Below are 26208 nucleotides of genomic sequence, written 5' to 3' on the forward strand. Positions count from 1 at the left end.
GCGATTCGGGCACGGTATACCGGGTCCACACCCTCCACGAGCTCCAGCTGGACCGCGGAGCTCGTGTTGATGCACGGTAACGGAACAGACTTGATGAAGAGTGCACGAGCAGCAAATGGGCCGTAGTACGCTTCCCAGCACGTGGCATCAACAAACGCGGAATTTGGCAGCATACCTAGGTCAGCCGTCACTTGGGCTCGTGCAATACAAGATGAATAGGTCGTCGGGACCAGCAACCTTCGACCGCTCTTGCTTGAAACCGTCCAGTGATAGCTTCCCTTCGTCGCACTTACAGTGATGAACCTCGTGAAAGAAGCCCTTCGACACAGAAATGCATCTCCAAACGGAGACCCGTCTGCAGATTGGTACAGAAAGCACTTTCCTTGATCATTACCGCAAGAGCACCTTCCTTTCTGAAATCCTTTGGTCTTCGTTGGCATCCGCTTGTCAGCAAGCGCATACGTCAATTGCCGCTCAATAACGCGTCGATTGCATCCATCGCCAAAGCGTGCCCCATGATGTATATCCGTCCATAGCACAGGTTCCTCCTGGGCGAAAGCTTGCGACTTCAACGCTCGGAACTTGTAGTTGAAATGCTCCCAACGTTGCCAAGGTTTCAAGTCTTCCAACCGTTCTGCTGGTGTGTAAGTAGCAGGTTTGTTCCATGGAATATCATGCGTTTCCAGCAGCATAAAGAGAATGAACGGGCATTGGAGTCGAGTTCCCTCGAGTCGAATCAACCCACACGAGATAACTTGATTAAGCGTTAGATTTCCGAAAAGCGAATTCCCATCGACCCACCGACGAGAAATCACCGCAAGAAATGCTTGCTTCATACTCTGCATCTGGGCAACAATCGCAGGGTACGCTTGTCGAATGGCAGCCAGCACATTGTGCATCACCGGAATGAATTCAAAAGCTTTTCCCTGGTTTCGCAGCATCACCTTGAACAATTCTTCCAATGCTCTGCCATGCCCGCCCATGTCATCCACCAATAGCTGCGTCAAAGCTTCATTGCCATCGTTGAATGTATCAAATACGTCTCTTCCGTTGATCTTCGGGCGCTCCAATGATGTCGTCTGCAGCATCTCTCTCCATTGTGGCGAAACGGCCAGAAATTCGTCCACTGGCTGGTAAATAGTCGCCGCGCAGATCACAATCAGCCAGCACTTGGAGGCATTGACGAGGCCACACAGCGACGCAAACGCCGTATAAAACTCGGAACGCTTGCTTCCTGGTTCATGCTGAAGCTTTTGCAAGCTGTCGACACAGAGAATCACTTCCGGTGATTGTCGATAATTTTGACAATACTTGTGTAGGGACAACATGATTCGCATGATCCAACAGAAATTCCTCCCAGACGACCGAATCCTGCAGTTAGTACAGCATCCGAGTTCCCATCATCTTGCGGGGGTCGGAGAAGCCATAATTGTCGGTTGTTTCATTCTCAAAAGTGATCTTAAATGTGTAGGCATTCCGCAAAAGCTGCTTCATCGCTGGATCTCCTTGCGTCTCATCTTGAAAGATTTGCTGCTGCAAGATATTCGGAAATTCGTCAAGCAATCTCGACTTTCCAGTCCCGGGGCCATCTAAGCACACGAATAGCGGATGAGTTCGCTTGTCCGTCTTTCCATCTCTCCAAGCTTCATAATGACAACCTATGGCGGATGCAAGGTTGCCAAGATCCAATGAATTCTGGAAATCCCATTTCGCACCAGTCGTCCCGACCAGAGGCTTTGGCTCCTTCCAAACGAACGATTGCTGCGATAATGTCGGCACAGCCACTTGACGCTGCGTCGGCACTTGCACAATGAGCGCATTCTCTCCATTATTCCCATACGCCGTCACTGGGGACCACGACTGGGGCAGCAGCACGCTTCGCTTCGCATCGTACTCCGCACGGTTCGTGAATACTGTGAGATCGGCCGCAGCAACGTTCGCGAGAGCGCTCGGACACTCTTTCTTCACTGCCTTTCGGAGCGTATCAACATCTTCAACATCCACACCAACAGAAGTCGCCGAGGTGAGATCCTTGCCGTTCTCACCCACGAGCAGGAACCATTTACGCGCCGCCATGCCAGGCGCTCGAGAAAGCACTCACGATATAAAATGTGAGGTTGAGCTCCGACAACTGGTACATCAAGTTTGTGCTTCACCATCGTTTCTTCCAGGTCTCTTCCTTTCAGTCATCTAATTAAACTTATTAATCTTAAAAAAAAACTTGCTAAAAAGATGACAGAAAGGAATAGATCGGTGAAACGTTTTAATTGACAGAAAGAAATAGATCTAAAAGAAATGATGGTGAAGCTCATCTGTGCAATGGTTGGATCGGCAGGGAGGGCGTTCCCTGTGGAGATCGATGCTAGTGAGTTGGTGGGGGACGTGAAGGAGGCGATTAAAGACAATAATAAGAACAATTTAGAGAAGTCTGGCGCCGACAAGCTGAAGTGATGAAATCGTAAGCTTTCGCCCAGGAGGAACCTGTGCTATGGACGGATATACATCATGGGGCACGCTTTGGCGATGGATGCAATCGACGCGTTATTGAGCGGCAATTGACGTATGCGCTTGCTGACAAGCGGATGCCAACGAAGACCAAAGGATTTCAGAAAGGAAGGTGCTCTTGCGGTAATGATCAAGGGAAGTGCTTTCTGTATCAATCTGTAGACGCGTCTCCGTCTAGTGATGCATTTCTGTGTCTGGAAGATGCGACGAAGGGCTTCTTTCACGAGGTTCATCAGTGTAAGTGTGACGAAGGGAATCTATCACTGGACGTTTCCAAGCAAGAGCGGTCGAAGGCTGCTACCTATTCATTTTGTATTGCACGAGTCAAGTGACGGCTGACCTACGAATGCTGCCAAATTCCGCGTTTGTTGATGCCACGTGCTGGGAAGCGTACTACGGCCCATTTGCTGCTCGTGCATTCTTCATCAAGTCTGTTCCGTTACCGTGCATCAACACGAGCTCCGAGGTCCAGCTGGAGTTCGTGGAGGGTGTGGACCCGGTATACCGTGCCCGAATCGCAAAGAAGCGTCCATTTACGAGCTTGGAAGATGCTCTTGTGAAGACCAAGAATCCAGTCAAGATTCTTAGACGATTCAATTTCCACACGGATTCGCGCTAGCCCCATCTTGGCCACGAGGTGATACTACCTTTCAAGAAAGAAAAAAAACATATCTTCTCTTTATCCGTTCTTCGAATGAATCTTTTTGCTTGCCGGGTCAGCTTTCACCGAGCTATCTCATCACTTTTCCTGTCGTTGAACAGTTTGATCCACTCACCTTGAACTTTTTCCCAATTCTTTATCGCATAGTTGTCGATAAGAAGGTAAATAAGGCGGGCAAGATGGCCCACGACTCAGTAAAGAAGAATCAGGACGGCAAGATGGTGGTGCTGGTGGTTGACAGAGCATGGTCCCTACTTATTAAGAAGGCAGACCCAGGCGCGTTAACAGTCAAAGTTAATGATTTTCGTCTATTACGACGAGAGCTTGCTTTGGTCAACAACAGAATCAAAGCAGAAGGAGGCATTTTTGGAGTGTTTGTAGACGGAGGTAAGGCCGTCGAGCGACTTTTCCTCCTTTTGTGCTGACTCACACTATGTATACTCACTGGGGGGGGAATCCCCCCGGGGGATTATGAGCAGAAATTAAATGGGAGTAATCAAAGGGAGAGAAGAAAGTCCGATGATGATTACATGACCGGAGCTGGACAGGTGGAATATCCAAGTGAGACGGCAGAGCTGAATGGCGAAATATCTGCGTACAAGGCGATTGCGACCGGGAGCGAGGATGATGCTTGGAATGCGTTGCTGCGCATGGGTCGCCCAATGTGGTGGAGCACTTTCACCGATCGAGATGGATTGCCACAAGCTTCTTCTGGGGATCTAGTCACCCTAGCAACAAATAAGCTGCTGCCAGGGCTCGATTTTAAGCAAGACGCCTCATTCAACGAGAAGACCATGTTTGGTGTTGCGTCGATGCTCTGTCGACTGGGTGTACGTCCGTACTCAACGTCGAAAACAATCTGTTTGAGATAATATATTAGCATTAATGAAGTATCGCTTGGTGCTTCTGGCATTGCATTCGTAGTCCTTACTGTAATCCTTCGTATGTTTGCTTCTTGCTTGCGTATTTTTCTTTGAACTCGATATACTTTGAACGTCACCGATGCAATAACGTAGCGAACTCTTGATCTTTAATTTTCTGCTCAAGCTCCACGTCTACTTCGTCATCAGGGACTTGCATTAGACGCCGTAGTCTTTGTAGTTTGGCATATGATTCGAGTTGGAATGTTCCTATTTAGGGAGCCTTTCCCTCATCATTGATAAAAATATCTGATCGAAGAAGTGTCCTAGCCCGATGCTATGAGGCATGTCATGATTTGCTTCGTGACAAATTCACTCAGGACATTTTTTTCTTGCATTGAGCTACTTAGAAGTCCTGTAAGATAATCCTGACGGCAAAGACGTAAGGTAAGGTATTACGTGTTCGCGTAGCCAAATTACACCCGCGCTAGGCAAAGACGTGCTAAGCGAAAAATAGTTCAATAGCGGTGAAGGCGGTGAATCAACCACCCCCTTTGTGCGATCGGTTCATGCGTAGAACGGAGAAAGAGGAGATGTATTTTCTCTTCACAGGAAGTATTACCCATGACCAAGATGGGGCTCGCGCGAATCCGTGTGGAAATCGAATCGTCTAAGGACCTTGACTGGAATCTTGGTCCTCACAAGAGCATCTTCCAAGCTCGCAAATGGACGCTTCTTTGCGATTCGGGCACGGTAGGCCGGGTCTACACCCTCCACGAGCTCCAGCTGGACCGCGGAGCTCGTGTTGATGCACGGTAACGGAACAGACTTGATGAAGAGTGCACGAGCAGCAAATGGGCCGTAGTACGCTTCCCAGCACGTGGCATCAACAAACGCGGAATTTGGCAGCATACGTAGGTCAGCCGTCACCTGACTCGTGCAATACAAGATGAATAGGTCGTCGGTACCAGCAACCTTCGACCGCTCTTGCTTGAAAACGTCCAGTGATAGCTTCCCTTCGTCACACTTACAGTGATGAACCTCGTGAAAGAAGCCCTTCGTCGCATCTTCCAGACACAGAAATGCATCTCTAGACGGAGACCCGTCTGCAGATTGGTACAGAAAGCACTTTCCTTGATTATTACCGCAAGAGCACCTTCCTTTCTGAAATCCTTTGGTCTTCGTTGGCATCCGCTTGTCAGCAAGCGCATACGTCAATTGCCGCTCAATAACGCGTCGATTGCATCCATCGCCAAAGCGTGCCCCATGATGTATACCCGTCCATAGCACAGGTTCCTCCTGGGCGAAAGCTTACGATTTCATCACTTCAGCTTGTCGGCGTCAGACTTCTCTAAATCGGTTCTTATTCTTGTCTTTAATCGCCTCCTTCACGCCCCCCACCAACTCACTAGCATCGATCTCCACAGGGAACGCCCTCCCTGCCGCTCCAACCATTGCACAGATGAGCTTCACCATCATTTCTTTTAGATCTATTTCTTTCTGTCAAATAATACCGTTTTCACCGATCTATACCTTTCTGTCAGCTTTTTAAAAAAAAATTAAGATTAATAAGTTTAATTAGATGACTGAAAGGAAGAGACCTGGAAGAAACGATAGTGAAGCACCAACTTAAAGTACCAGTTGTCGGAGCTCAACCTCACATTTTATATCGTGAGTGCTTTCTCGAGCGCCTGGCATGGCGGCGCGTAAATGGTTCCCTGCTCTTGGGCGAGAACGGCAAGGATCTCACCTCGGCGACTTCTGTTGGTGTGGATATTGAAGATGTTGATACGCTCCGAAAGGCAGTGAAGAAAGAGTTTCCGAGCGCTCTCGCGAACGTTGCTGCGGCCGATCTCACAGTATTCACGAACCGTGCGGAGTACGGTGCGAAGCGAAGCGTGCTGCTGCCCCAGTCGTGGTCCCCCGTGACGGCGTATGGGAATAATGAAGAGAATGCGTTCATTGTGCAAGTGCCGACGTTATCGCAGCAATCGTTCGTTTGGAAGGAGCCAAAGCCTCTGGTCGGGACGACTGGTGCGAAATGGGATTTCCAGAATTCATTGGATCTTGGCAACCTTGCATCCGCCATAGGTTGTCATTATCAAGCTTGGAGAGATGGAAAGACGGACAAGCGAACTCATCCGCTATTCGTGTGCTTAGATGGCCCCGGGACTGGAAAGTCGAGATTGCTTGACGAATTTCCGAATATCTTGCAGCAGCAAATCTTTCAAGATGAGACGCAAGGAGATCCAGCGATGAAGCAGCTCTTGCAGACAGCCTACAATTTCAAGATTACCTTTGAAAATGGAACAACCAAGCCAGGTAATTTTATTGATCCGGGCCAGGCAATTGGAACTCGAATGCTGTACCAACTGCAGGATTTGGTCGTCTGGGAGGAATTTCTGTTGGATCATGCGAATCATGTTATCCCTGCACAAGTATTGTCAAAATTATCGACAATCACCGGAACTGATTCGAGCCAAATGTGCGTGATTCTCTGTGTCGACAGCTTGCAAAAGCTTCAGCATGAACCAGGAAGCAAGCGTTCCGAGTTTTATACGGCGTTTGCGTCGCTGTGTGGCCTCGTCAATGCCTCCAAGTGCTGGCTGATTGTGATCTGCGCGGCGACTATTTACCAGCCAGTGGACGAATTTCTGGCCGTTTCGCCACAATGGAGAGAGATGCTGCAGACGACATCATTGGAGCGCCCGAAGATCAACGGAAGAGACGTATTTGATACATTCAACGATGGCAATGAAGCTTTGACGCAGCTATTGGTGGATGACATGGGCGGGCATGGCAGAGCATTGGAAGAATTGTTCAAGGTGATGCTGCGAAACCAGGGGCAAGCTTTTGAATTCATTCCGGTGATGCACAATGTGCTGGCTGCCATACGACAGGCGTACCCTGCGATTGTTGCCCAGATGCAGAGTATGAAGCAAGCATTTCTTGCGGTAATTTCTCGTCGGTGGGTCGATGGAAATTCGCTTTTTGGAAATCTAACGCTAGACCAAGTTATCTCGTGTGGGTTGATTCGGCTCGAGGGAACTCGACTCCAATGCCCGTTCATTCTCTATATGCTGCTGGAAACGCATGATATTCCATGGAGCAAACCAGCTACTTACGCACCAGCAGAACGGTTGAAAGACCTGAAACCTTGGCAACGTTGGGAGCATTTCCACGGCAAGTTCCGAGCGTTGAAATCGCAAGCTTTCGCCCAGGAGGAACCTGTGCTATGGACGGATATACATCATGGGGCACGCTTTGGCGATGGATGCAATCGACGCGTTATTGAGCGGCAATTGACGTATGCGCTTGCTGACAAGCGGATGCCAACGAAGACCAAACGATTTCAGAAAGGAAGGTGCTCTTGCGGTAATGATCAAGGGAAGTGCTTACTGTATCAATCTGCACACGGGTCTCCGTCTAGAGATGCATTTCTGTGTCTGGAAGATGCGACGAAGGGCTTCTTTCACGAGGTTCATCACTGTAAGTGCGACGAAGGGAAGCTATCACTGGACGTTTTCAAGCAAGAGCGGTCGAAGGCTGCTGGTCCCGACGACCTTTTCATCTTGTATTGCACGACTCAAGTGACGGCTGACCTACGAATGCTGCCAAATTCCGCGTTTGTTGATGCCACGTGCTGGGAAGCGTACTACGGCCCATTTGCTGCTCGTGCACGCTTCATCAAGTCTGTTCCGTTAAAGTGCATCAACACGAGCTCCGAGGTCCAGCTGGAGTTCGTGGAGGGTGTAGACCCGACCTACCGTGCCCGAATCGCGAAGAAGCGTCCATTTACGAGCTTGGAAGATGCTCTTGTGAAGACCAAGATTCCAGCCAAGGTTCTTAGACGATTCGATTTCAGCACGGATTCGCGCTAGCCCCATCTTGGCCATGGGGTAATACTTCCTTTGAAGAGAAAACATATCTCGTCTAAACCCTACGCTAATTCAGGGGGGGCTTCTGTTCATGTACTTCATTACAGTACTGTACTTCAAGTACATGTATGCCGCGAATGCAATCGATGATAAGCGATTTCGAAAGCTCCCGACAGTAAATCCCAGTCATACTTTACTCCCGTGGCCGGTCGACCATTAGGAAACGCAGCGGCTGGTGGCGCCATTCGTGGATGCACTAGACAAAGCCACGAAACCCAAAGGCACTGCTTGTTTATTGCGGTACACCACGCGCGCGTTTGCAATCTTAATACCGTATGTGTAGTGTGGCAACTGCTTGTGCTACTGCAGAGGGTGTATTTATACTTCGACGTACATGTGTAAACGCATTTAGCTTGGCAGGAACCAGCACTTAATTTACATTGAACTAATTCCATCCAAGTGATCGGCGTGCCTGCTGTTCATGGCTCCCCTTGACCCGCGGTAACATGCGTTCTTACCCGAGTAAAAGTCGACAATATGTGTCCGAACAGGATGCTCAGCTCTCCCTCTTGAAATTCCAGGTCAAGCCTACTAACGTCCTACCCACTTTACGTTTGGCATTGCACGAAAGTAACGCCGGAATGAGAAATAGGGATCCGTTTGCCGCCATCCACGTGACGTCAGAACTAGCACGTCGCTTTGAATGCCAAGCCCGGCAGCTACTAAACGATACACTCCGTGAATACGACACACAAGTAGACGCCTGCCAAAAGGAAAAGAACCCGCTGCATGACAAATGGCAGTGGAAGCCGCTCAAGACTCATGAAGGTCTCAACGTATTCAAGGAGCGACAACCGACGCATCCGGAGCTCAACTCCATCACCAATCGAGTTTCAAAGACTTCAGCTGGATCAGCCTCTGGCCACTCGGCCACCTCATCGACAGAGCGACCCACAAAGGCAGTGGCGATGGCTGCGTACACTCCCGAGATGGCTCATGCGACGTCTTCTGCAGCACTCACAGGCTCATCTTCGATCGCCTCGATTGCGATCACGGGGCATATTGACGGTACTCTCAACGACGCCATGTACGGACTCGTGGCGACAGACACCATTGAGCTGCAGCTCCGGCTACGCTACATGCTGGACGCGGAGGTGCTTGACACAGCTATGGTCAGTTGTATTCAGACACCAAGCACAGAGGAGCCGTTCCGGTTTCTCGGTGTCCAATGGCTTGTACGAGGCGAACCGTCTCGAGTTAAGTCAAGCTCTCGTCACTCTCGCGATTTCATGCTCCTCGTGGCATCAGGTGTTGTGCGACACCGAGTTCCTGGTGCTTCGGATACCCAGGAGGTCGGTTACTACCTGTGCCAGTCGGTAGATATGCCAGCGTGCGGAGAGCTGGAGAATCGAGGGCTTACCAAAGGCTGGCTGTCGACCTGTTCGCTGTTTACTTCGGCCAAGGGGAGCTCAGTGCAGATCGACGTTTTTTCAAGAGGCTACGTGGATTTCAAGGGCAAGATGCAGGACTATCAGGCGGCTACTATGATGACAAATCTGATGCTGAGTGGAGTCACGGAGGCTGCAACATGTGGCCAGAGTAAGAAACTGAGCTGGCTGCTGACCTGTAAGGGCGCAGCAGCGGAGTTTCGGCGTATGCAGCCGGAGCCGAAGACGTCGTCGAACCGCTGCGGCATTTGTGAGCGCAAGTTCGGCGTCCTGAACAGCGTGGCATCGTGTAACCTGTGCCAGGTGAAGATGTGCTCGCGATGCCGCGTAAGTCGCGACCTTAGCTTCGTGAAGCGGCGAGACACAACTGCTAGTATCACACAGAGCAGGAGCTGGGACGAAGGACAAGCCAGTGGCCAAGTGCGGTGTCTGACGATGGTATTGTGCAAGAACTGCAAGATGAACGCCAGTCACATGGATGCCCGTGTCATGGCACGGCGAGAAGTCGAAGCTGCCTACGGGATCGACGAGATGGCGCGCACTGCCCCTGTTCGATACGGGGAGACTCCAGCACAGCAAGCCAGGAGCTCTATGTCTAACTCTAAGGAGGACTCGGAGCACAGCTACTCGAGAGACACAACTACTGAGATGTGCTTCTGGACGCCAGGAAGTGACACCAATAAGCTTCGAGGACGGGACGACAAACAGCTTCAAGACGTCGTCAAGCCTAAGCTGCTGGTTAGTAGGATGGACAGCGGTCGCTCCAAGCTCGAGTCGTCTGTCAGCTCGTTTGCCTCGACGCTGCCGTCTCCTAGGGACCGCGATAGCAGCCAAGAAGATTCGAGCATCGAGCTGACTCCGTTTCAGCCTCGTCAGCAACACCAACCTCAATACATTAGTGAAGATCCCGAGATCACATACACATACACCCCTAATCAAACAGGTAATGTGGGGAACTCTCAAGCAGACCTGGTACGGAGGATGCAGGAGCTACAGAAGAAGTCGGAATCCGTGTACCAGTTTACGAGTCAGATGAACGCAAACACGCGGTATCGACACCACCAATTTGTGCCTGCAAACACCGGCACATGTATCACGGAGCTGGATTGATTAGTATCGTTACAGCTGACGGAAGTTCTTGAGGCAAGGAATCGTTTGATTGTAAGAAAAACTATCGTGTTTTATTCGTCTGAGCGTTGGAGCTTCTCCTTGATCTTCCTCAGATTTTCAAGCATCTTGTCGCCTGTAGGTTGATACCTTATGTTGGTTTTAAGAACGGCGAGCCATGCAGCCCAGCCGAACTTCCCTTGCAGTTCTCTGGCTGGTGGCAGCTCGACAGAGTGCTGGGGGCGAAGCTGTTGAGGTGGACTTGGGTCGGCAAATGTTACATCAAGAGTCAAGAGAGCGAGGAGAGCTAGGGCCCTGACGGCAGTAGATAAGGTCATCGTGGTGTGTGAATCTTCGTAGATGCTGGAATGAACACAGAAGAGAACGCCACCACACGCCAATCTTGAAAAGCATCACCCAAATCCCAAATGATTATTATCTCGACGATAATTATAAATGCTTTGGTCGATCTCGCGCAAAATTGTATTGAACACTCTACTCATAATTCCTTCCGCAGGCTGCATATCGAGCGCTGAGACCACTTTTAGTTCTCGTTTATATTTTAGTTCTCGTTTATATGTTAGTTCTTAGAGCTTCACGCGATTTTGATATTTTTATAGAGGGGTTAAAGGAATCATTTTACAGAATTACTCGGATCAGGGGTTCCGAAAATACTATTTTTATTAAATACTTTTGTATTTTAACCGAAAAATTATTTATTTTTAGATTTGCTTAGAAGGGCTGCAATATTTGTTTTGTGCTCTATGTCACCAATAACCCTGTTGCGAACCGGTCTCCTGAGACCGGTTCACAATCACTTCTTCGAATGGAGCACGTTCATCGATTTATGGCGCATCATCCTCCAACAATTTAGCATTTCTTAGCTGGAGCAATACACTCACAGCCCATTGTCTACTCTACTCAATACGATGCCTGCGAAGACCCCGTGGAGCGTTCCAAAGCCGCGTCGAAAGGAAGCTTCCGCCCCGCCCAGAGCGCCAAAGAAAGCCAAGAAGGCCAAGACGTCGAAGAAGATGGTCCGCACGCACCCGTTCACGTCGAAGCAAGTGTCATCTTTCTATTTCACGGCTGTACTCGACGATGATGAAGAGCCTACTGCAGTATACAAGTGTCGCTGTGGTGTCCAGCGCCGAATGGAGCCTAACACTGGCTACACAAACCTACTTGGCCACGTCTTCATGTGGCACACAAACTTCGTTGCGGACATGACAAGCGCCAGCTTAAATACGGAAACGTTAGTTGGGTTCGTCGATGACAAGACTCACAAAGTCTTCTCTTGGATTGACGTTGTGCTCTCGTGCAATCTGCCCTTCTCGTTCTGTGAGACAGACGCGGCATCTAACTACGTAAGGATTGGGAGCCTTTCGACGGACAGCCTCGTGAAATACATGTGCCTACTAGTCCGTGAAGTTGAAACTGTGATCGCTGGTATTCTGCCAAAGTCGTTTGGCATCATTTTTGACGGGTGGACCTTCCGTTCAGAGCATTACGTCGCAGTCTTTGCATCCTTTCGCCACGATGGCAAAACGCAAAACATTTTGGTCGCAATGGCGCCACTTGTCGACGATGAGGTCAGCGACCACACAGCCCGCAGTCACGTTAAGTTTCTGGACACAATTCTCTCTTACTATGGCCGGAGCAAAGCCAATATTGTCTACATTGTCGGAGATAATTGCTCCGTGAACGGTGCTGTTGCCGATCTGCTGCAGGTTTCGATGGTGGGCTGTGCCAGCCATCGTCTGAACCTGGCGGTAAACTTGCTCCTCTCTGGCGACGATGAGCTGATCACTAAGATCCAGAAGTTGATGTACAAGGTGAAAAATTCGCTGTTGGTGTCCGCAAAGTTACGGTGGGTTAATTCAACTAATTTTAGTTTCTGATATCTGATTATTTTTTATTATGCTAGGCGAAAAACACTTCTTCGACCAGTCCCTAAGCAGGACACTCGCTGGTCATCGACGTTTGCCATGGTGAACAGATACTTTGAGCTGAAGGAGTTCATCAGTGATGACATTGAAGAGGAGCTGGCGGAGTTTATGCCAACACGCCGAGAGGAAAAGCAGCTGAAGACGATCCTCAACACCCTCAAGATGTACGAATCAACCTCTAAAAAGCTGCAAAGTGCGGACGACATAACGCTACTCGACGTGCGCGACCTCTTTGACGCGCTTATTGCTCAGAAACCCGAAGTCGCCAAGTACCTCCAAGCCGACGCAGAGATCGTCAAGAGTCCTGTCTTCGAGCGAGCTTGTGTTAATGTCCTGCTGGGTCGTGAGGGATCGCTGTCTGACGATGAGAAGACTATGCTTGAGCCGCTAGCCCCGGAAGACGCTCCTCCATCGAGTTCGTCGGAGACAACAGCGCTAGGTAAAGGTTTTGCCGCAATTGCGCTCGAGCAGGCGAGACGACTTCGTCAAACTACTTCACGCTTTAGCGATCAAGTGTCTATGATCGCTCCGACTTCCAACATCGTGGAGAGATTCTTTAGTCAGGCGAAGGCAGTGGTTGGCATGCACCGCCAAGCCATGACTCCACTGCATCTCGAGAGTATCCTCTTTTTAAAGGTGAACCGCACGTACTGGAGCGCAGCCACTGTGCGCAAGGTCGTTCGGGGAGCGCAATAATCTCCCAATACTTATTCTCCATACAAACTCCTATATATTTCTTGCAATATGTTCAATTATTGCAGGCACCTCTGACGGAGAGATAGGTAAAATTATTTGTATTGCTGAATCCTCCAACAAAATATAAATAGCATTTTCGGAACCCCTGACTCGGATGATGCAAGGTATTTATCCTTGCATGGCGAGTAGACTTTCGCCTTTGATGATGCAAGACACACGGCGACGTGTTGCGCTAAGTTCATTCTCCATCCTGCCAGCTCCGACACACAGCAGCCTTCCAACCAGCTTTTCAATCGATGAAGTACTTCCTCGGGGCTGCCGGTGTCGCTGTCGCGCTCACCCGGAGCTGGTTCTACTTGACTTTCCAGCCGATTCTACTGTCATCTGACGAACTCTCGGACGTCTGCACCGTCAACCTCACGGCCACTTCAACTTGGACTGCCAACGAATCCTTCGTCTCTTCCTTGAGTGTCGTCCACACCGTCGACCGTGCTGCTGAGATCGCGTACATGGCCAACAATCTCAAGAACGAGAAACGTTCGTGGCCCATCGACGGTCAAGAACTACCGGTCTACGTGGGTCCAGTAGCTCGACCAGGCTCCGTCTTTGCCAAGCTACAAACTCAAGACCTCGTACAGCTTAGTGCTCTGAAACCAGACACGCCCGAGCTCATGGCCGCGCTGGCCACGCGCTGGTTACCGCAGCTTACCTCAACGGAAGCCTATACGCGCTTCTACGAGCTGTTTCACCCCATAGTGGACGCCCCCACAGACTCTGTGGACCACGGAGACGTCGGCTTCGGAGCCTCCCGATTGAGTCTACGCGGCTTCAACTTGAGAGCCATTCGAGACACTGATGACGACCCAGAGGACGAGACGCTCAGTGCCGAAAACATAAAGAAAGTGTGTGGAGCTGGAGCTTCACTGCGGTCTCTTCGAGCCGACAAGAAGCTGTTCGTAGTAGATCTGGCTACCATCGGTCAATGGGGAGACCCGTCCGTGTCTAGAGTCGAGAAAGTGAGCGATACTGTGGCTGGAAAGTATCTGCCGTCCGTGATCGGCTACTTCTGCTTCAACGAGCAACTCTTGCCTTTGGCTATTAAACTCGTAGACTCGGGTATCACGTACACGCCGTTCGACTCTCCGGACGAGTGGCAACTGGCCAAGACGGCACTGAATGCCGCCGAGGCCACGTTCCAGCAGATGCAGCACTTCTCCGAGAGTCACACGCTGTCGATCCCGATCCGAGTGGAGCTGTATCGAACGCTTGCAGAGAAACACCCTGTGCGAGCTCTGTTACTGCGTCACTTCGCTCTGGACTTTGGTCTGGAGCAACAGGCTGGCGTTGTGCTCTTTAACACGTCCACGCCGCTGGATCGGACCTTCGGGATCGGAGCTGCCGGGTGCGTCCGGTTGTTAGAGGACCAACGCACCCGCATCTCGTTGCTGGACGACGTGTACAGCGACGCCAAGGAGAGAGGCATCCAGCAGTTGCCACACAAGTACGTGGCGTACGGGAAACTCCACGCCGACGCCATCTCCTCGTTTGTAAGTAGTTTCCTAGACGTTTATTACGCGGACGACGACGCTGTGCAGACGGACGTGGAGCTGCAGCAATGGGCTGTCGCGTGTGCTACGATTCCGCATCTGCACGCCTTCCCGACGGCATTCAAAGACAAAGAAATCCTACGCAAACTCCTGACGAGACTCATCTATCAGAGTGTCGTCAAGCACCACGCGATGAACGGAGAAGTGACCTGGACGACCGTGGCCATGCCTTACAGCGCCGCTGCGCTCTGGAAGCCATTGCCGAGTCACAAGGAGCGTGATGGTCACCCGAAGATCGATCTGTTCAGCTACCTGCAGCCGCGCGAGCTCTTCCCCGCCATGATATTCCTCAGCGCACTTTTCAATCGTCCACGACCGGAGGAGACGACGCTGAAGTCGGTGTATCACGTGTCCCCGTTCATCGACGACCCGAGACTACTACCAGCCATCGGAGCGTACGGCGCAGAGCTGCAGGCCATCGACAACTTCATCGTGGCCAACGAGGAGCACGAGACGCTGCCGTACCACATCCTTCGTCCAGGTAATCTACCACAGAATACGTGGATCTAACAGACGCGAGGGGAGAAAAACTCGCTACTTCAACTTGACCTTTGATTACGGTTTAACGTTGTTTATCCTCCTCATTCCTCTCCTTGTACTGCTTTTCACATCAAATAATTAAGGGCTTGTTTAACCGTCGTTACTGCGGTGACTGGTATTCGACGCCTTGCGGTTGCGGAAGTCTAGCTTCGTGGGCTTTTTGAAGGCCACGCCGCTCGGTGACACGCCGGGACTGCCGTCGTCGCTGCTCTGAGTGGAAAAGTTCTTCATGAGCTGCGCCACCTTGCTGCTGGCCACGCCTGGCGTTATAGAGCTGGGCGCGTGAGACGCACTGGCGCTGGACGCCACGGCGTTCGCATAGCGGTCGGTGATCTTGCTTGTCTGCATCGGCGGCGGGCGGCGTGTCATCGACGGCGACTTCTCCTCCAGCTCATCCGTCTCAGGGATCGAAGCCGTGCGGCAAGTGCGAGGTAGCGTCACGTCCTTGCCCAGCAGCGACATCTCCGTGACCATCTGCTGTACGATCACCTCAAGCTCATCGCGCTCGCGAACGGCGACCGTCACGCGCGCTCCGAGTTTCTCCAGTTTCCTGGCCTGATCGTCGTTGCGCTGGCACAGACGCGCAATCTCGTTCTCGAACTGCTTGACCTTATCCGCCACGTCTTCGATGTTGCCAGGGCTCGTGATCTCGATGCCTTGGTCGGTCAGTTGGCCACGCAGATGCTCCACCTCTCGCTCCGCGATCATGAGCTGAGCAGACTTCTGGTCTAGCTCGCGTTGCATGTCCGTTAACATAGCTGAGCTCTTGGCGTCCAGCGACGGAGCAGTGAAGCTGCTGTTGTCCGTGTTGATCGTGCGACTGCGCTGCTCGAAGAGCTGGCCTTCCAGGGCTGTCAGCTTCACCTCCAACGTACGTTTCTCCTTGAGTGCGTCTTCGAGACGTTTGTGGACGCTCTCGAGCTGGTTGCTGCGGAAACGGAGCTGCATCACTTCCTGCTTGGACAACTTCAGCTGCTTCTGTATCTCAGCTAACTCGTCGTTGTGTCCCGTAGCGTCGCTAGCGAACGATTTGTGAGATACGAAGGACGTGGACGTGGTCGTCGCGGGAGCAGCGCTCGACGACATCATCGCCAGCTGGTTCTCCAGCTGCGCAGTTGCTTCCTGTGCCATTTTGAGGGAAAGACGTACACCTGCAAGCTCACTCTCAAGCTCGGACTTGGCACTCTCACCTGCACGAGCTCGAGTCTCAGCATCCTGAAGCTGCCTCTTGGTTCTCGCCAGTTCTCCCTCTTTCACCTTCGCCTCCTTCTCTCGCTGTTCCAGTAGCCTCTCGAGTTCAGCAATGTGTGCTTCCATCTCCGCTGTTGTTGCTTGGTCCTGGCTGCTGCTCTTCTGCTTCTGGAGCTCTTCGACCTGACTGCGGAGACGTCCGTTCTCTTCCGTCGCATTCGCCAGCATCTCATCCAGTTGCTTCACACGGTCTTCAAGCACCATCTTGGCCTTGCCGACGTCGGCGTAGATCTTGTCCAGGAACCCAGGCGCCTGCGACGGCGCCTTCTCCTCCTTGGACGGACGATCGTTCTGCACAACTTCCAGCTGCTCCCTGAGTTTGTCAATCTCACTCTTGGCCTTGTCCAGCTCCGACTCAAGTGCTGCTGAACGTCCGGCTTCGAGCTCGTGTTGTTCGCGGATACGAGACAGTAGCGCCGCGTCCTCGTTTTCAGGCTCCTCGATGTCCTCACGACTAGACGAGCTCGTCGTCTCCGACACTTCAGCAGTGAGCGACAGACCGTTCGTCAAACCAGACGGGAACCCGCCCGAGTGCTTCTTCAGAGCTCGAGCAGCATTGGCCAGCGCTCCCTCGAGCTCAGCGCGTAGCTTAAAGTTCTCACGCTCGAGATTGTTGAGCTGTTGTGTCATTGTCAGCGCTACCGGTCGAGGTTCGCACTCCACCGTGACGCTACCGCTACGCGCGGAAGAGATCGTAGTGCCCGACGTATCTGTAGCTGCTCGATGAGACCGCGTGACGGGCTCGGCTGATTCGCTATCATAGTCCATAGAGCGGCCAAGGAACTCAAGTTGTTGCTGTAGTCGCTGGTTGCGCTGCAACGCCGCCTCTGTCTCGGCTCGGAAGTCGAATGTGGAGCCGTACGACGTCTGTGATGTGTGTGAAGGGCGAGAGCTCTCTACGTGGCCATGCAGCGGGTCCGCTTCCTCGTGTAGTTTTTTCACACGCTCGATCAGCTCCACCTGAGGCAACAACGTCATGTCCTGAACCTGCATCTGGTTGTTGCAAAGCTGCACGGCCGTCTCCAGCTCCTGTAGCAGACGCAACGTCAGTGCACGCTGTTGTGCGGCATTGCGCGTCTCGGCCTTTTCACGAATAAGCAGCTCCTCGTTCTCGGTGGACAGCGCGTCGATACGCTTCTGAGACTCCTTCAAGAACGACTCGAGTTGCAGCACCTGTACTTCCTTTCGATCGAGTCTGCGCTTAGCAGAGCGACAGTTGTTGCAGTTGGAGGACGAAAGCTCCTCCAGTAGTTCGCGCTCGCTACCGGCCGAGCTGAGACTGGCTGTCGTCCGTCGCGTCGATACAGACGACGTCTCATTGGCGCCCCGTCGGGACTTGGACGCCTCTCGAGAACGCGGCGTTTGAGCCTTGGGTGTCTGCGTTTTAGGACCCTGCGCGCTCTTATTTAGTAGAGTGGATGACGGCGGCAAACCAGCCAACCCAGTCACGTGCGAATTGGTGCTGGAATGCATCATCATGTTGGCTGCAGTGTTGGCCTGCGAGCTGCTAGGCGGTTGAACCAGCTCCCACGTAATATCGAACTCAAGCGTGGCCGCCAAGTCTCGACACTTGAGAGGTGAAATGCGGAAGGACTTGTGTCGGTCCTGTGGGCTGGCGTTCAGCTGTACAAGCGTGGCGAAGTCCAGCGAGAAGAGTGCGACAGCGGAATGGCTGGGCAGCTACATGGAATCAAAGTTGGGTACAGCCAAAGACACACACATAAGAGTCAGAAACGCTGGTTACACAGTATTTCGGGGCGTCCAGGCCAAGACTCCACTAGCCACATGGACCAACTGGCGACTGGCCATAGTTGTAATGGTTCGTGGTCAGATGGCCGCGTAGTTATGGAAGAGGATGGCCCGGTCGCAAAGGTACGACAAACTTACCGCAACGAGCACGATCTCGTATTCTTTCTTGAGGAACTCGGAGGCCGTCGCGCCCTGCTGAGGCTTCTTGTGTTTGAGAAGCGACGTCTGGATAGCCAAGTGCTGGTTCCACACGGCACAGTGCTCGGCACTCCAGCGCGCAGGTTCCGACGATACTTCCTTGCTGTTACGACGGAAAAGCACGATCAGGTCCTCGTCGTTCGGGCTGATGTCGCGGCCGATGTTGGCCCGGTGGATGAACACTGTAAATGGCACATAACGGCGTGTGGTAAGTCAGACGCAACGAAGCATCTCGCGTTGCGTAGCGTACCGTCGAGGTTTACGAGGACAGTGCCGTGGGAAGCCGAACCGGAGCGCTGGGAACGTGGCGTGGTAGCCGCGGATCGCTGTGAGCGGGGCGTAGTGGCCGTGCCGTAGGTGGGTCTGGGCCCCACGCTATCTTGCGACGTGGGAGCTCCGCGCCGCATTCCGCGTGAGGTGTTGTCGGCTTTGCCGCCCTCGACGGAACGAAGCAGCGTCTTAAAAATGGTCGCCCACCGGTGCACGGACCCCAATTAGCCCGTGATTAGTTCAATTGAGACTGGGGGATAAGAGTCTGCCAAGAAGCAGAGAGAGCGAGCCGCCAAATGGAGAAGACAGTCATGACAGCACTGCAACTTTGTATGGGTCAGAGACCAGTTGTAGGTGACAGGGCACGCCAGATGGTTTGCGTGCTCGCCGCGTTGTCGGATCCCGACTGGAAAGCTCGACGCCACACGCCGGCACCGAGTTCTTACGCTCCAGTGCCAGGCTATTTAAGCTGCGTGAATGGCCGACAGCTCGCGGTGCAGCGAATGCTACGCGTGATTCCATCAGCATCCGAACCTTAGATATCGGACACTTTCGCTGCAATTCATGAGTCACGGTGGTCGAAATGGACCTAATGCTGTGCCCGTTGCTACCCTTCCTGAGTGACAGATTGGCTCACGAAAGTCGGCGAGAGATTCTGGTCCTGACCTGCCCCAAAGGCTTGCAAATCAAAAGACATGCAAAGATTACCCGCGACCAGCTGATGGCTTCGACTTGCCTTATTAATATTGTAGGCGACATTGAACATTGGGCCAGAAATTGTAACCCATACTATACAGACTGTAAAAAGTCTAATAATTGTCTGTTTGATATAAATAAAAGTGCTATATATAACTTAGTGTCTTGAGAGGGCGGTAGAACTCATCAATTAGCCAGAAGCATCCTTTAAGGTCAGCGAAAATGTCCGGCAAGCACGAGTTCTGCCCAGGAGAGAAGCGGGTGATTGTGAACGGCTACGAGTATTTCAAAAGCCAGAAGGAACAAGGCCTCTTCAAAGGCATCCGGACATGCCAATGATTGCCTTGGTTGTGCTCCCAACACCGTTGACTCCGTGGTTAATGAGAAAAAGAATAACCCAGACACTGATTTTGAGGTATATCAATTTAACTGATGCTGTAACATTTCCTTTTCAAACTAATATTTGTACAAAGCCCAGAAGGAATTAGAACAGTAGATCATAAAAACAAAACAAAATCCATGTATATTACCTTTATAATTTTTTTCACCATCCTGCTGGCAGAATTGAATGTTAAATCGACAAGGGCAATCTGCGACCGGGCGATGTGTCATCTTCCTTTTTGACATATGATTTTTATTCTAGACCAATCATATCTGTGGATTTGGGGCGCCTTTCCCCCGAAAATGACAGTGTTCTGAGAGGGCACTTTAAAACGACTGTAGCTCCAAAACGGCTGGGAATTGGCTAAAAATTACCACAAAATCGAAATCTAAACGCATGATTGCACCCTATATCTAAATGTCGATATAGGTTTTCCTAAATGTAGACGCCTCTCTAGATTCTGGCCCAATGTTCAATGTCGCCTACAATAGCAATGCGCCGTGTGTCCGTACGTCGCCGCCGCCGTCATCGTACGGATCAACAATGAGGCTAAACAGCAAACCAACGGGCTGTGCGTGTAGGACACACGCGCATGGGAAACCTTGACGCCAGCGTTACTCTGCTCGACGACGTGCTGATGTAGCGACGAACTTGCCGACACGACTAAAGGAGTACCGGGTTGAAGTCACTCACTTGTTACGGTGTTTATATGTTTTCTAAAGTCTATGCTAGACGCTCGACAGCTTCGTTCCCTTCCGCTCGGGGACACCTCGAAGCTGCCAGCAACCCGCATAGCGATTGCGATACTCGGAGTAATAACTGTCTCCGAGTGACGATGATCCGCGGTTCACACACGAAAGACACACTTGGAACTTGCTGGCAAAATTGTGCTCCAACGTCTGGGAAGCGAATAAATACATCAAAGCCCTCCCTTTTTATAGGTCGGCCACAGACACGGCCATCACAGAGCAAGAGCTCGGCAGCGAAGACATGTTTGATGATAACTCGGAGCTTGATAGACTGCTCAGTGCGCTGGTGACACTCAGGTAGCTGGGTCGCGTCCAGTTGGGCGGAGCTTGGCCACTCACAGTAAGACGGCCCTCCAGCACGCGGACCAGCTCCTCCTGCACGTCGATGGCGTCCGGACGCTCGCTCGGCACCTCATGCCAGCACTGTCGCGCCAGCTCCTGCAGCTCCTCCGGACAGTCCGCCGAGAACTTGAGTAGGTGCGCGTTGCCGCCGGCGCCGGCGGGGATCCTTGAGCTGGCCAAGTCTTCCTCCACGGCGATCATCGTGTCCAGCTCCCACAGGAACGTGCCGAAAGCGTAGACGTCGTCGCGCTGGGCCGCCACAACGGACGACCCGATGCCGCTGGACTTTAGCGAGTTCTCATCGAACTCGTCAGACGCTTCGTCGAACGCCGGGTTGTCGCCGCTCTGGCTGTGGTTGTCATCCAGTGTTACGCTGCTAACTCCACTCACCCCACTCACGTCGCTCTCTCCGCTGTTGTTCGCATAGCGGCTACGGCCCAAGTTGCCGGACGTCTGCTGCTTCATGGCCTTGGACGAGCGTGTCGGACGTAAACCTGTGATTTTTTGCATCGTCCATAGAGCGCTCTCCCTCAACGAGCCGCGGAAGTCTTCTGTCGTGTGATTGTTCTCGTCCTTTCGAGACGAGAGATCCGATGGCAACAATATATCCATCGCGCTGAGCTTCGCTTCGCCCTGTTCGTTCACCAACACCTTGCGCGCGCACACACGGCCGTGCGCGTAGTTGTTGGCATGCAGGTAGACTAGACCCATGGCCACATCTAGAGCGATAGAAAGCTTACACCGCCAATCTGCGTTCGGGTTGGCGTTCACGCTGGCACTCGAGTTCGCGAAGACCGGGTACCAGCTGAAGATGTTGCCGTTGCCGCTGCCGATCGCCGCCGCCACGCTGCTGTTCGGGTAGAATCCCTTGCCTTCGCGACGGTGGCGTTCGGACTCGAACATTGCCGCTAGAGAACCGTGCTGCATGTATTCAAACACGACACCTAGGTGCCACGCTGGCGCGCCCATGCTCGGGTACCTGCTCTTAGCCGCCATGCTCTCACTCATGCTGTTTGTCGGGCCGTAGCTATTGTACGGGCCCTGTGCCGGCGCCGCAGCGCTGCTACCACGTCGACGACTGGCTGCCGTGCTGCACCCAGTAGTGACACCGATAAAGTGCACGATAGACGCGTGGTCCAGTGCTGCGGCCAGACGGATCTGCTCCACGAAGCGCGTCTCCAGACGCTTCTTGGAGCGCATGAGCGCCTGAATCACCACCTTGTAGCTCTGGTATTCAGCAAGGTACAGCGCCATATCCACCTTCTTACGCGAGTTACCCACACCCACGCTGCTCAAGGCCAACGCGGCCTTACTACTCTTCTTGGATGACGACATGTGCAGTCCGCGGCGCATCTGAATCTCCTCGGGCGGAATCTCGTACACGAGCAGGTCGTCCAGATCGATCTTGCTCTTGATCTTGCTGCGCACCTGCAGTGACGCGGTGCTAGCCCCGAGGAAGCTATTGTCCTTGGGACTCGGTTCGAGCAGAGCGACGGGGTTGTACTTGTCCAGAGGACTCTCGTACACGCCCCAAGCCGCCTCGCCCGGCGTTTTCGCGCCGCTATCGCCGAACGTGCTGTTGTTCCCGTTCTTACTGTCGGTGTCGCGGTACTCGTCGTGGTTAATGCCAACGGCACGTGTGATGCGTCCACTGCTCGTGAACACCATGAAGTTGCCGCCGCTGCTTCCTAGCCGTCTGTCCCGGTTCACCTTCATAGCAGCACGACGCGACGGGCTGTCGTCATCGTTTCTCCGCTTGTTCCACATAAACCCGAACACTAAGGCGCTCAACAGGATGCCGACAAGGAAGAAGGTGGTTCCGATGACTGCGATGGACTCAGCCGAGAAAATAGAGGACGAGTCCGAGCTCGTACTCTCCGCGGACGCGGCTGCGTCACCTGAACTCGAGATGTTGTTGACGTCCGCCATACTGCCACCTGTCGAGTCAACTGCAGAGACGATGACGCAGTCCTCGTCCTCCAGCACGCAGAAGTTGACGCCGTTAATTTCTTCGCTTGTTGCCTTGGCGTTCGAGCACGTGCTCGAGATGGACGACGGGGCCTTAAACTCTGCCAGACTCTGGAACACACTGACGTCCGAGCGGCAGATTTCGATCGTAGACAACGGATTGTCCCCCAAGTAGACTTTACGGAGCGTTGACGCGAAGGTCACGCCGCTGATCTGTTTGATTCCATTGGACTCGAGGTTCCTGAAGGTCATACAGCACATTAGATATACATTACAGTAAGTAACAAGTGGATGCAGTTAGCAACGTACAACTCCACGAGTGTAGTGAGAGAAGACACGATGGTCGGGAAAACTGTGAGGAGGTTGCTGCTCAGGTCTCTGGAGTGTAAAGATGGGGTTAGTACGAGTGTCTGAGTGTCAAGATATAAGAGAGCTCGGTACGCACAGATACTGCAGAGCTGTGGGGAGGGTGGAAAAGTTGGTGGACGCGCTCGTGAAGGAGTTTTTGGTCGCATTTAGCGTACGCAGCGAGACCGGCAACATGAGGTCGTCCAGGTTGGAGATACCCGTACTCGATAGCGACCTGCAACAGCATTAGACGTCAGCGCTTCGATCACAGTCGCTAGTTCTGAGTCCGTTATCCGTACAATGACTGCAGCGCGACCAGTTTCGTGAAGGTGTCGACGCCCACCGAGCTGAGCGAGTTCCCGTGCAGCAGAAGTGTCTGCAACTCGCCCGACTCAGGCCAGGGCGTGGACGACGACAGCTTGGTGATCGAGTTCGAGCTCAGATCCAAGTAATTTAACCGACGGGGGAAGTTGAAGCCCGACAAGTCCGCGATGAAGTTATGGGCCAGTTCCCTGTTTCGACAACGAATAATCTCTGGTCAGTGTCCTGTATCAATTGTCTCCTGTCTGTCTGTCACGCACAAGTCTTCCATGTCGTTGTCCGAGTCTGCGGGAGCGAACGTCTCGAGCTCATTATTGTTGAGCAGCCTAAAAAGTCACGATAATCTGTGTGAGTCCAACGTAGCATCCCTCGTTTTCCGGTTCTGGTTTCTTACAGTTGATATACGCGCGGATAACTCCTGACGTCCACGACGTCCAGATTGGATAAGTTCAAGCTCCGCTCAACTGTGGAGCTCACGACGACCTGGAAGCTGCGTGCGTTGCAACCAGCGTCGTATACCACGGCGGTAGAATCCGACTCGCCCTCCACCAAAGTGCTAGCGTTCGTACAGGCCGCGGCCGCGACCGGCGACGTCGCAGCACCGAGAAGCATCAGCGATACCGACAGCAGTAGCAGCAACATGTCGAGCCTCGCCCGGTCGCGGAGCGTCCTGAGTGCGTGTGGTCGCCTCACGGACGAGCCATTCATGGGGAAGACTGCGGTGCTTGCGCCGTGCAGTTAGAGAATGGAAGGCCGATGATCGAGCTCTTTCTGAGGCCTTTACAACGCGACGCAGCAGGAGTCACGGAGAAGCTGTGCTGGGCTTTCCACCAAGTCGATTAACTTTAGAGCTGTATGAGTAGTGGCAAGGTCCGTCCTGGAACCCGGTCTCTGCGTCAGTGTAAGACAGCTTTTCAAATCGGATTAGACGGGACTATAATAAATCAGAGTTGATGAAGTTAATAAAAGCAAGTGAAGCCAAAAATAGAGGAAGTAATATAAGACTTGACAAAGGTTATTCGGGTGGAAGTCGGTTCGGGAAGGAAGAGTGCCTCAGATAGGCAAGTGGGTCTTATGTTGCGTGGATGGGATTCCGATGTTCGTGGCTGGTAAAGCGAACTCGAAGCCGCCTTCTCAAAGAAAAGCCGGCGATCCGTGTCTTCAAGGCAGCCTTGAAAGCATTCGGCTCGGCAGCGGGAACTTTGCCCGCAGCGCGATCCGACAGGCGAGCTTGAGACGACAGCGCCCGGCTCGGTGAGTCGCTGGCTTCCTCCGCCGCCGAAAAAAAGTATCTCACGAGTTGAAACTGTTGTAGCAATTAGAGTAGCATAGCAGTTTCGTATGATACCGGTTGGTGGTTTTGACGCAAGCTTGCTGCTTCGTGTTGCGTGGAGTTTGATTCACCTATCGTGTTCCGGTTTGTCTATCACCACTAATTAATTCCCTTTGTGCCGCATGGCTTGAGCAGTAATGTTGCGCTAGGTTTCAGAACGAATCGCTAATCGTCGACGCAAAATTGCTGTGAACTTCAAGATGACAAACATGTTGAGCCAAGAGTCTTGGCGTGCAAGCTGGGTCGCAATGGGGGTTCTGGAACGAGCTTGACCCACTGCGCAGCCATTTGATAGTCTGTGTATCAATCCGGTCGAGTATTTATAGCTAGTTGTCTCCAAGTCTCCAACTAGACGTCATCATCTATCCTTCAGCACTTGTTCTTGGCATCTCTTAACCACTCCGTCATCCCCAGTATGACCGGCGTTCAAACACCGCTGCATTCTGCGCGTTCAACATGAGTCTCCCCTTCGGTGCACGCGCAAAAGTCGTCTCCGTCCTGCTTGAAGATGTATCATGTCGGGCCACACTGGAAATGGTCCGCGACGGACTCGTGACAGTCACCGACGCAGACTGCTTTGTGGATGATAATGGGCCAGGCTGCAACCTTTTCGAGATCCCAGACTGCCGTGTCTGCGCCCTGATGTCTGAAAGTGTTGCAGATGATGTACCGCTGTGCGTGTTGCTGGAGGTTTTCAACCAGGAGAGCGAGCCGTTTGGTGACGCGTCCGTTGATTTCGATTATGACGAGCCTCAAATTCCGCCACCTCTGGTGCCTGTGGAACCCACTGAACCGGTGGATCCTGTGGAAACCCCGCAGTCGAGTGAGAATGAGAGCTACTCGTTCGTTCTTTCCAGCGACGACTCCAAAACGGAATCTTCTGTCTGGGATGGTACCGAAAGCTCGACAGACTACGCAGGAGAGTGGAACGTGGGAGACGAGCAGAACGACCTCACTAAGAGTCTGCGTCCTCAATCGTAGACGCTAACCTACATGTATGAAGTTTTATCCTCTCTACCATTTCCAGCACAACTTGTTTAAAATATTAGGAAAAATACATTACATGTAGCCTAAAATGACAAGATCGGTGTGATTTTGATTTTTTTAGTTCTTTCAAAATGCTGAGCCAGTGGGCTTCAAATATTTTTACCCTTCATCCAAAATTGGTTCCATCTTGAAAAATTGCAAAGGGAAAATGCCAGCTTCGTTCATTTTTGTGAGACCTTCACTATTTACCCCATATTTAAGGCGGCAGGTGTCCAAAAGGGTTAAGCCATAAAAGACACGACTGCGATGCGCAGACAGCTTTATTTTAGAATGACCTGTGGACCGTCCGATCGTGATTTATCA

At 52.3% G+C, this 26208-nt stretch overlaps 5 protein-coding genes and 4 pseudogenes across 5 annotated transcripts; 5 read left to right on the top strand and 4 right to left on the bottom strand.

Moving 5' to 3' along the window:
• Nucleotides 1–20: 20 nt before the first annotated feature.
• On the bottom strand, nucleotides 21–2001 carry PITG_23266 (annotated as a pseudogene; the record flags this gene model as incomplete).
• A 297-nt stretch (nucleotides 2002–2298) lies between these two features.
• On the top strand, nucleotides 2299–3004 carry PITG_23267 (annotated as a pseudogene; the record flags this gene model as incomplete).
• Nucleotides 3005–4782: 1778 nt separating this feature from the next.
• On the bottom strand, nucleotides 4783–5502 carry PITG_23268 (annotated as a pseudogene; the record flags this gene model as incomplete).
• A 296-nt stretch (nucleotides 5503–5798) lies between these two features.
• PITG_23269 lies at nucleotides 5799–7787 on the top strand (annotated as a pseudogene; the record flags this gene model as incomplete).
• A 598-nt stretch (nucleotides 7788–8385) lies between these two features.
• Nucleotides 8386–10538, top strand: PITG_04967 (uncharacterized protein; the record flags this gene model as incomplete). The annotated part of the gene is made up of 2 exons (XM_002905609.1): nucleotides 8386–8405; nucleotides 8536–10538. The coding sequence occupies 2 exons, from the start codon at nucleotides 8386–8388 to the stop codon at nucleotides 10460–10462; spliced, it is 1947 nt and encodes a 648-aa protein (XP_002905655.1).
• A 2818-nt stretch (nucleotides 10539–13356) lies between these two features.
• PITG_04969 (uncharacterized protein) lies at nucleotides 13357–15221 on the top strand (the record flags this gene model as incomplete). The annotated part of the gene is made up of 1 exon (XM_002905610.1): nucleotides 13357–15221. One exon carries the CDS (start codon nucleotides 13401–13403, stop codon nucleotides 15219–15221), a length of 1821 nt encoding a protein of 606 aa, XP_002905656.1.
• A 21-nt stretch (nucleotides 15222–15242) lies between these two features.
• Nucleotides 15243–18952, bottom strand: PITG_04970 (uncharacterized protein; the record flags this gene model as incomplete). The annotated part of the gene is made up of 4 exons (XM_002905611.1): nucleotides 15243–18182; nucleotides 18288–18296; nucleotides 18390–18631; nucleotides 18700–18952. 4 exons carry the CDS (start codon nucleotides 18854–18856, stop codon nucleotides 15342–15344), a joined length of 3249 nt encoding a protein of 1082 aa, XP_002905657.1.
• A 1780-nt stretch (nucleotides 18953–20732) lies between these two features.
• PITG_04971 (uncharacterized protein) lies at nucleotides 20733–23837 on the bottom strand (the record flags this gene model as incomplete). The annotated part of the gene is made up of 6 exons (XM_002905612.1): nucleotides 20733–22763; nucleotides 22848–23097; nucleotides 23166–23234; nucleotides 23302–23439; nucleotides 23504–23716; nucleotides 23782–23837. 6 exons carry the CDS (start codon nucleotides 23835–23837, stop codon nucleotides 20733–20735), a joined length of 2757 nt encoding a protein of 918 aa, XP_002905658.1.
• Nucleotides 23838–25314: 1477 nt separating this feature from the next.
• Nucleotides 25315–25839, top strand: PITG_04972 (uncharacterized protein; the record flags this gene model as incomplete). The annotated part of the gene is made up of 1 exon (XM_002905613.1): nucleotides 25315–25839. One exon carries the CDS (start codon nucleotides 25315–25317, stop codon nucleotides 25837–25839), a length of 525 nt encoding a protein of 174 aa, XP_002905659.1.
• Nucleotides 25840–26208: the final 369 nt, after the last annotated feature.

Source organism: Phytophthora infestans, genomic scaffold, assembly GCF_000142945.1.
Source record: "Phytophthora infestans T30-4 supercont1.6 genomic scaffold, whole genome shotgun sequence".
NCBI lineage: Eukaryota > Oomycota > Peronosporomycetes > Peronosporales > Peronosporaceae > Phytophthora > Phytophthora infestans.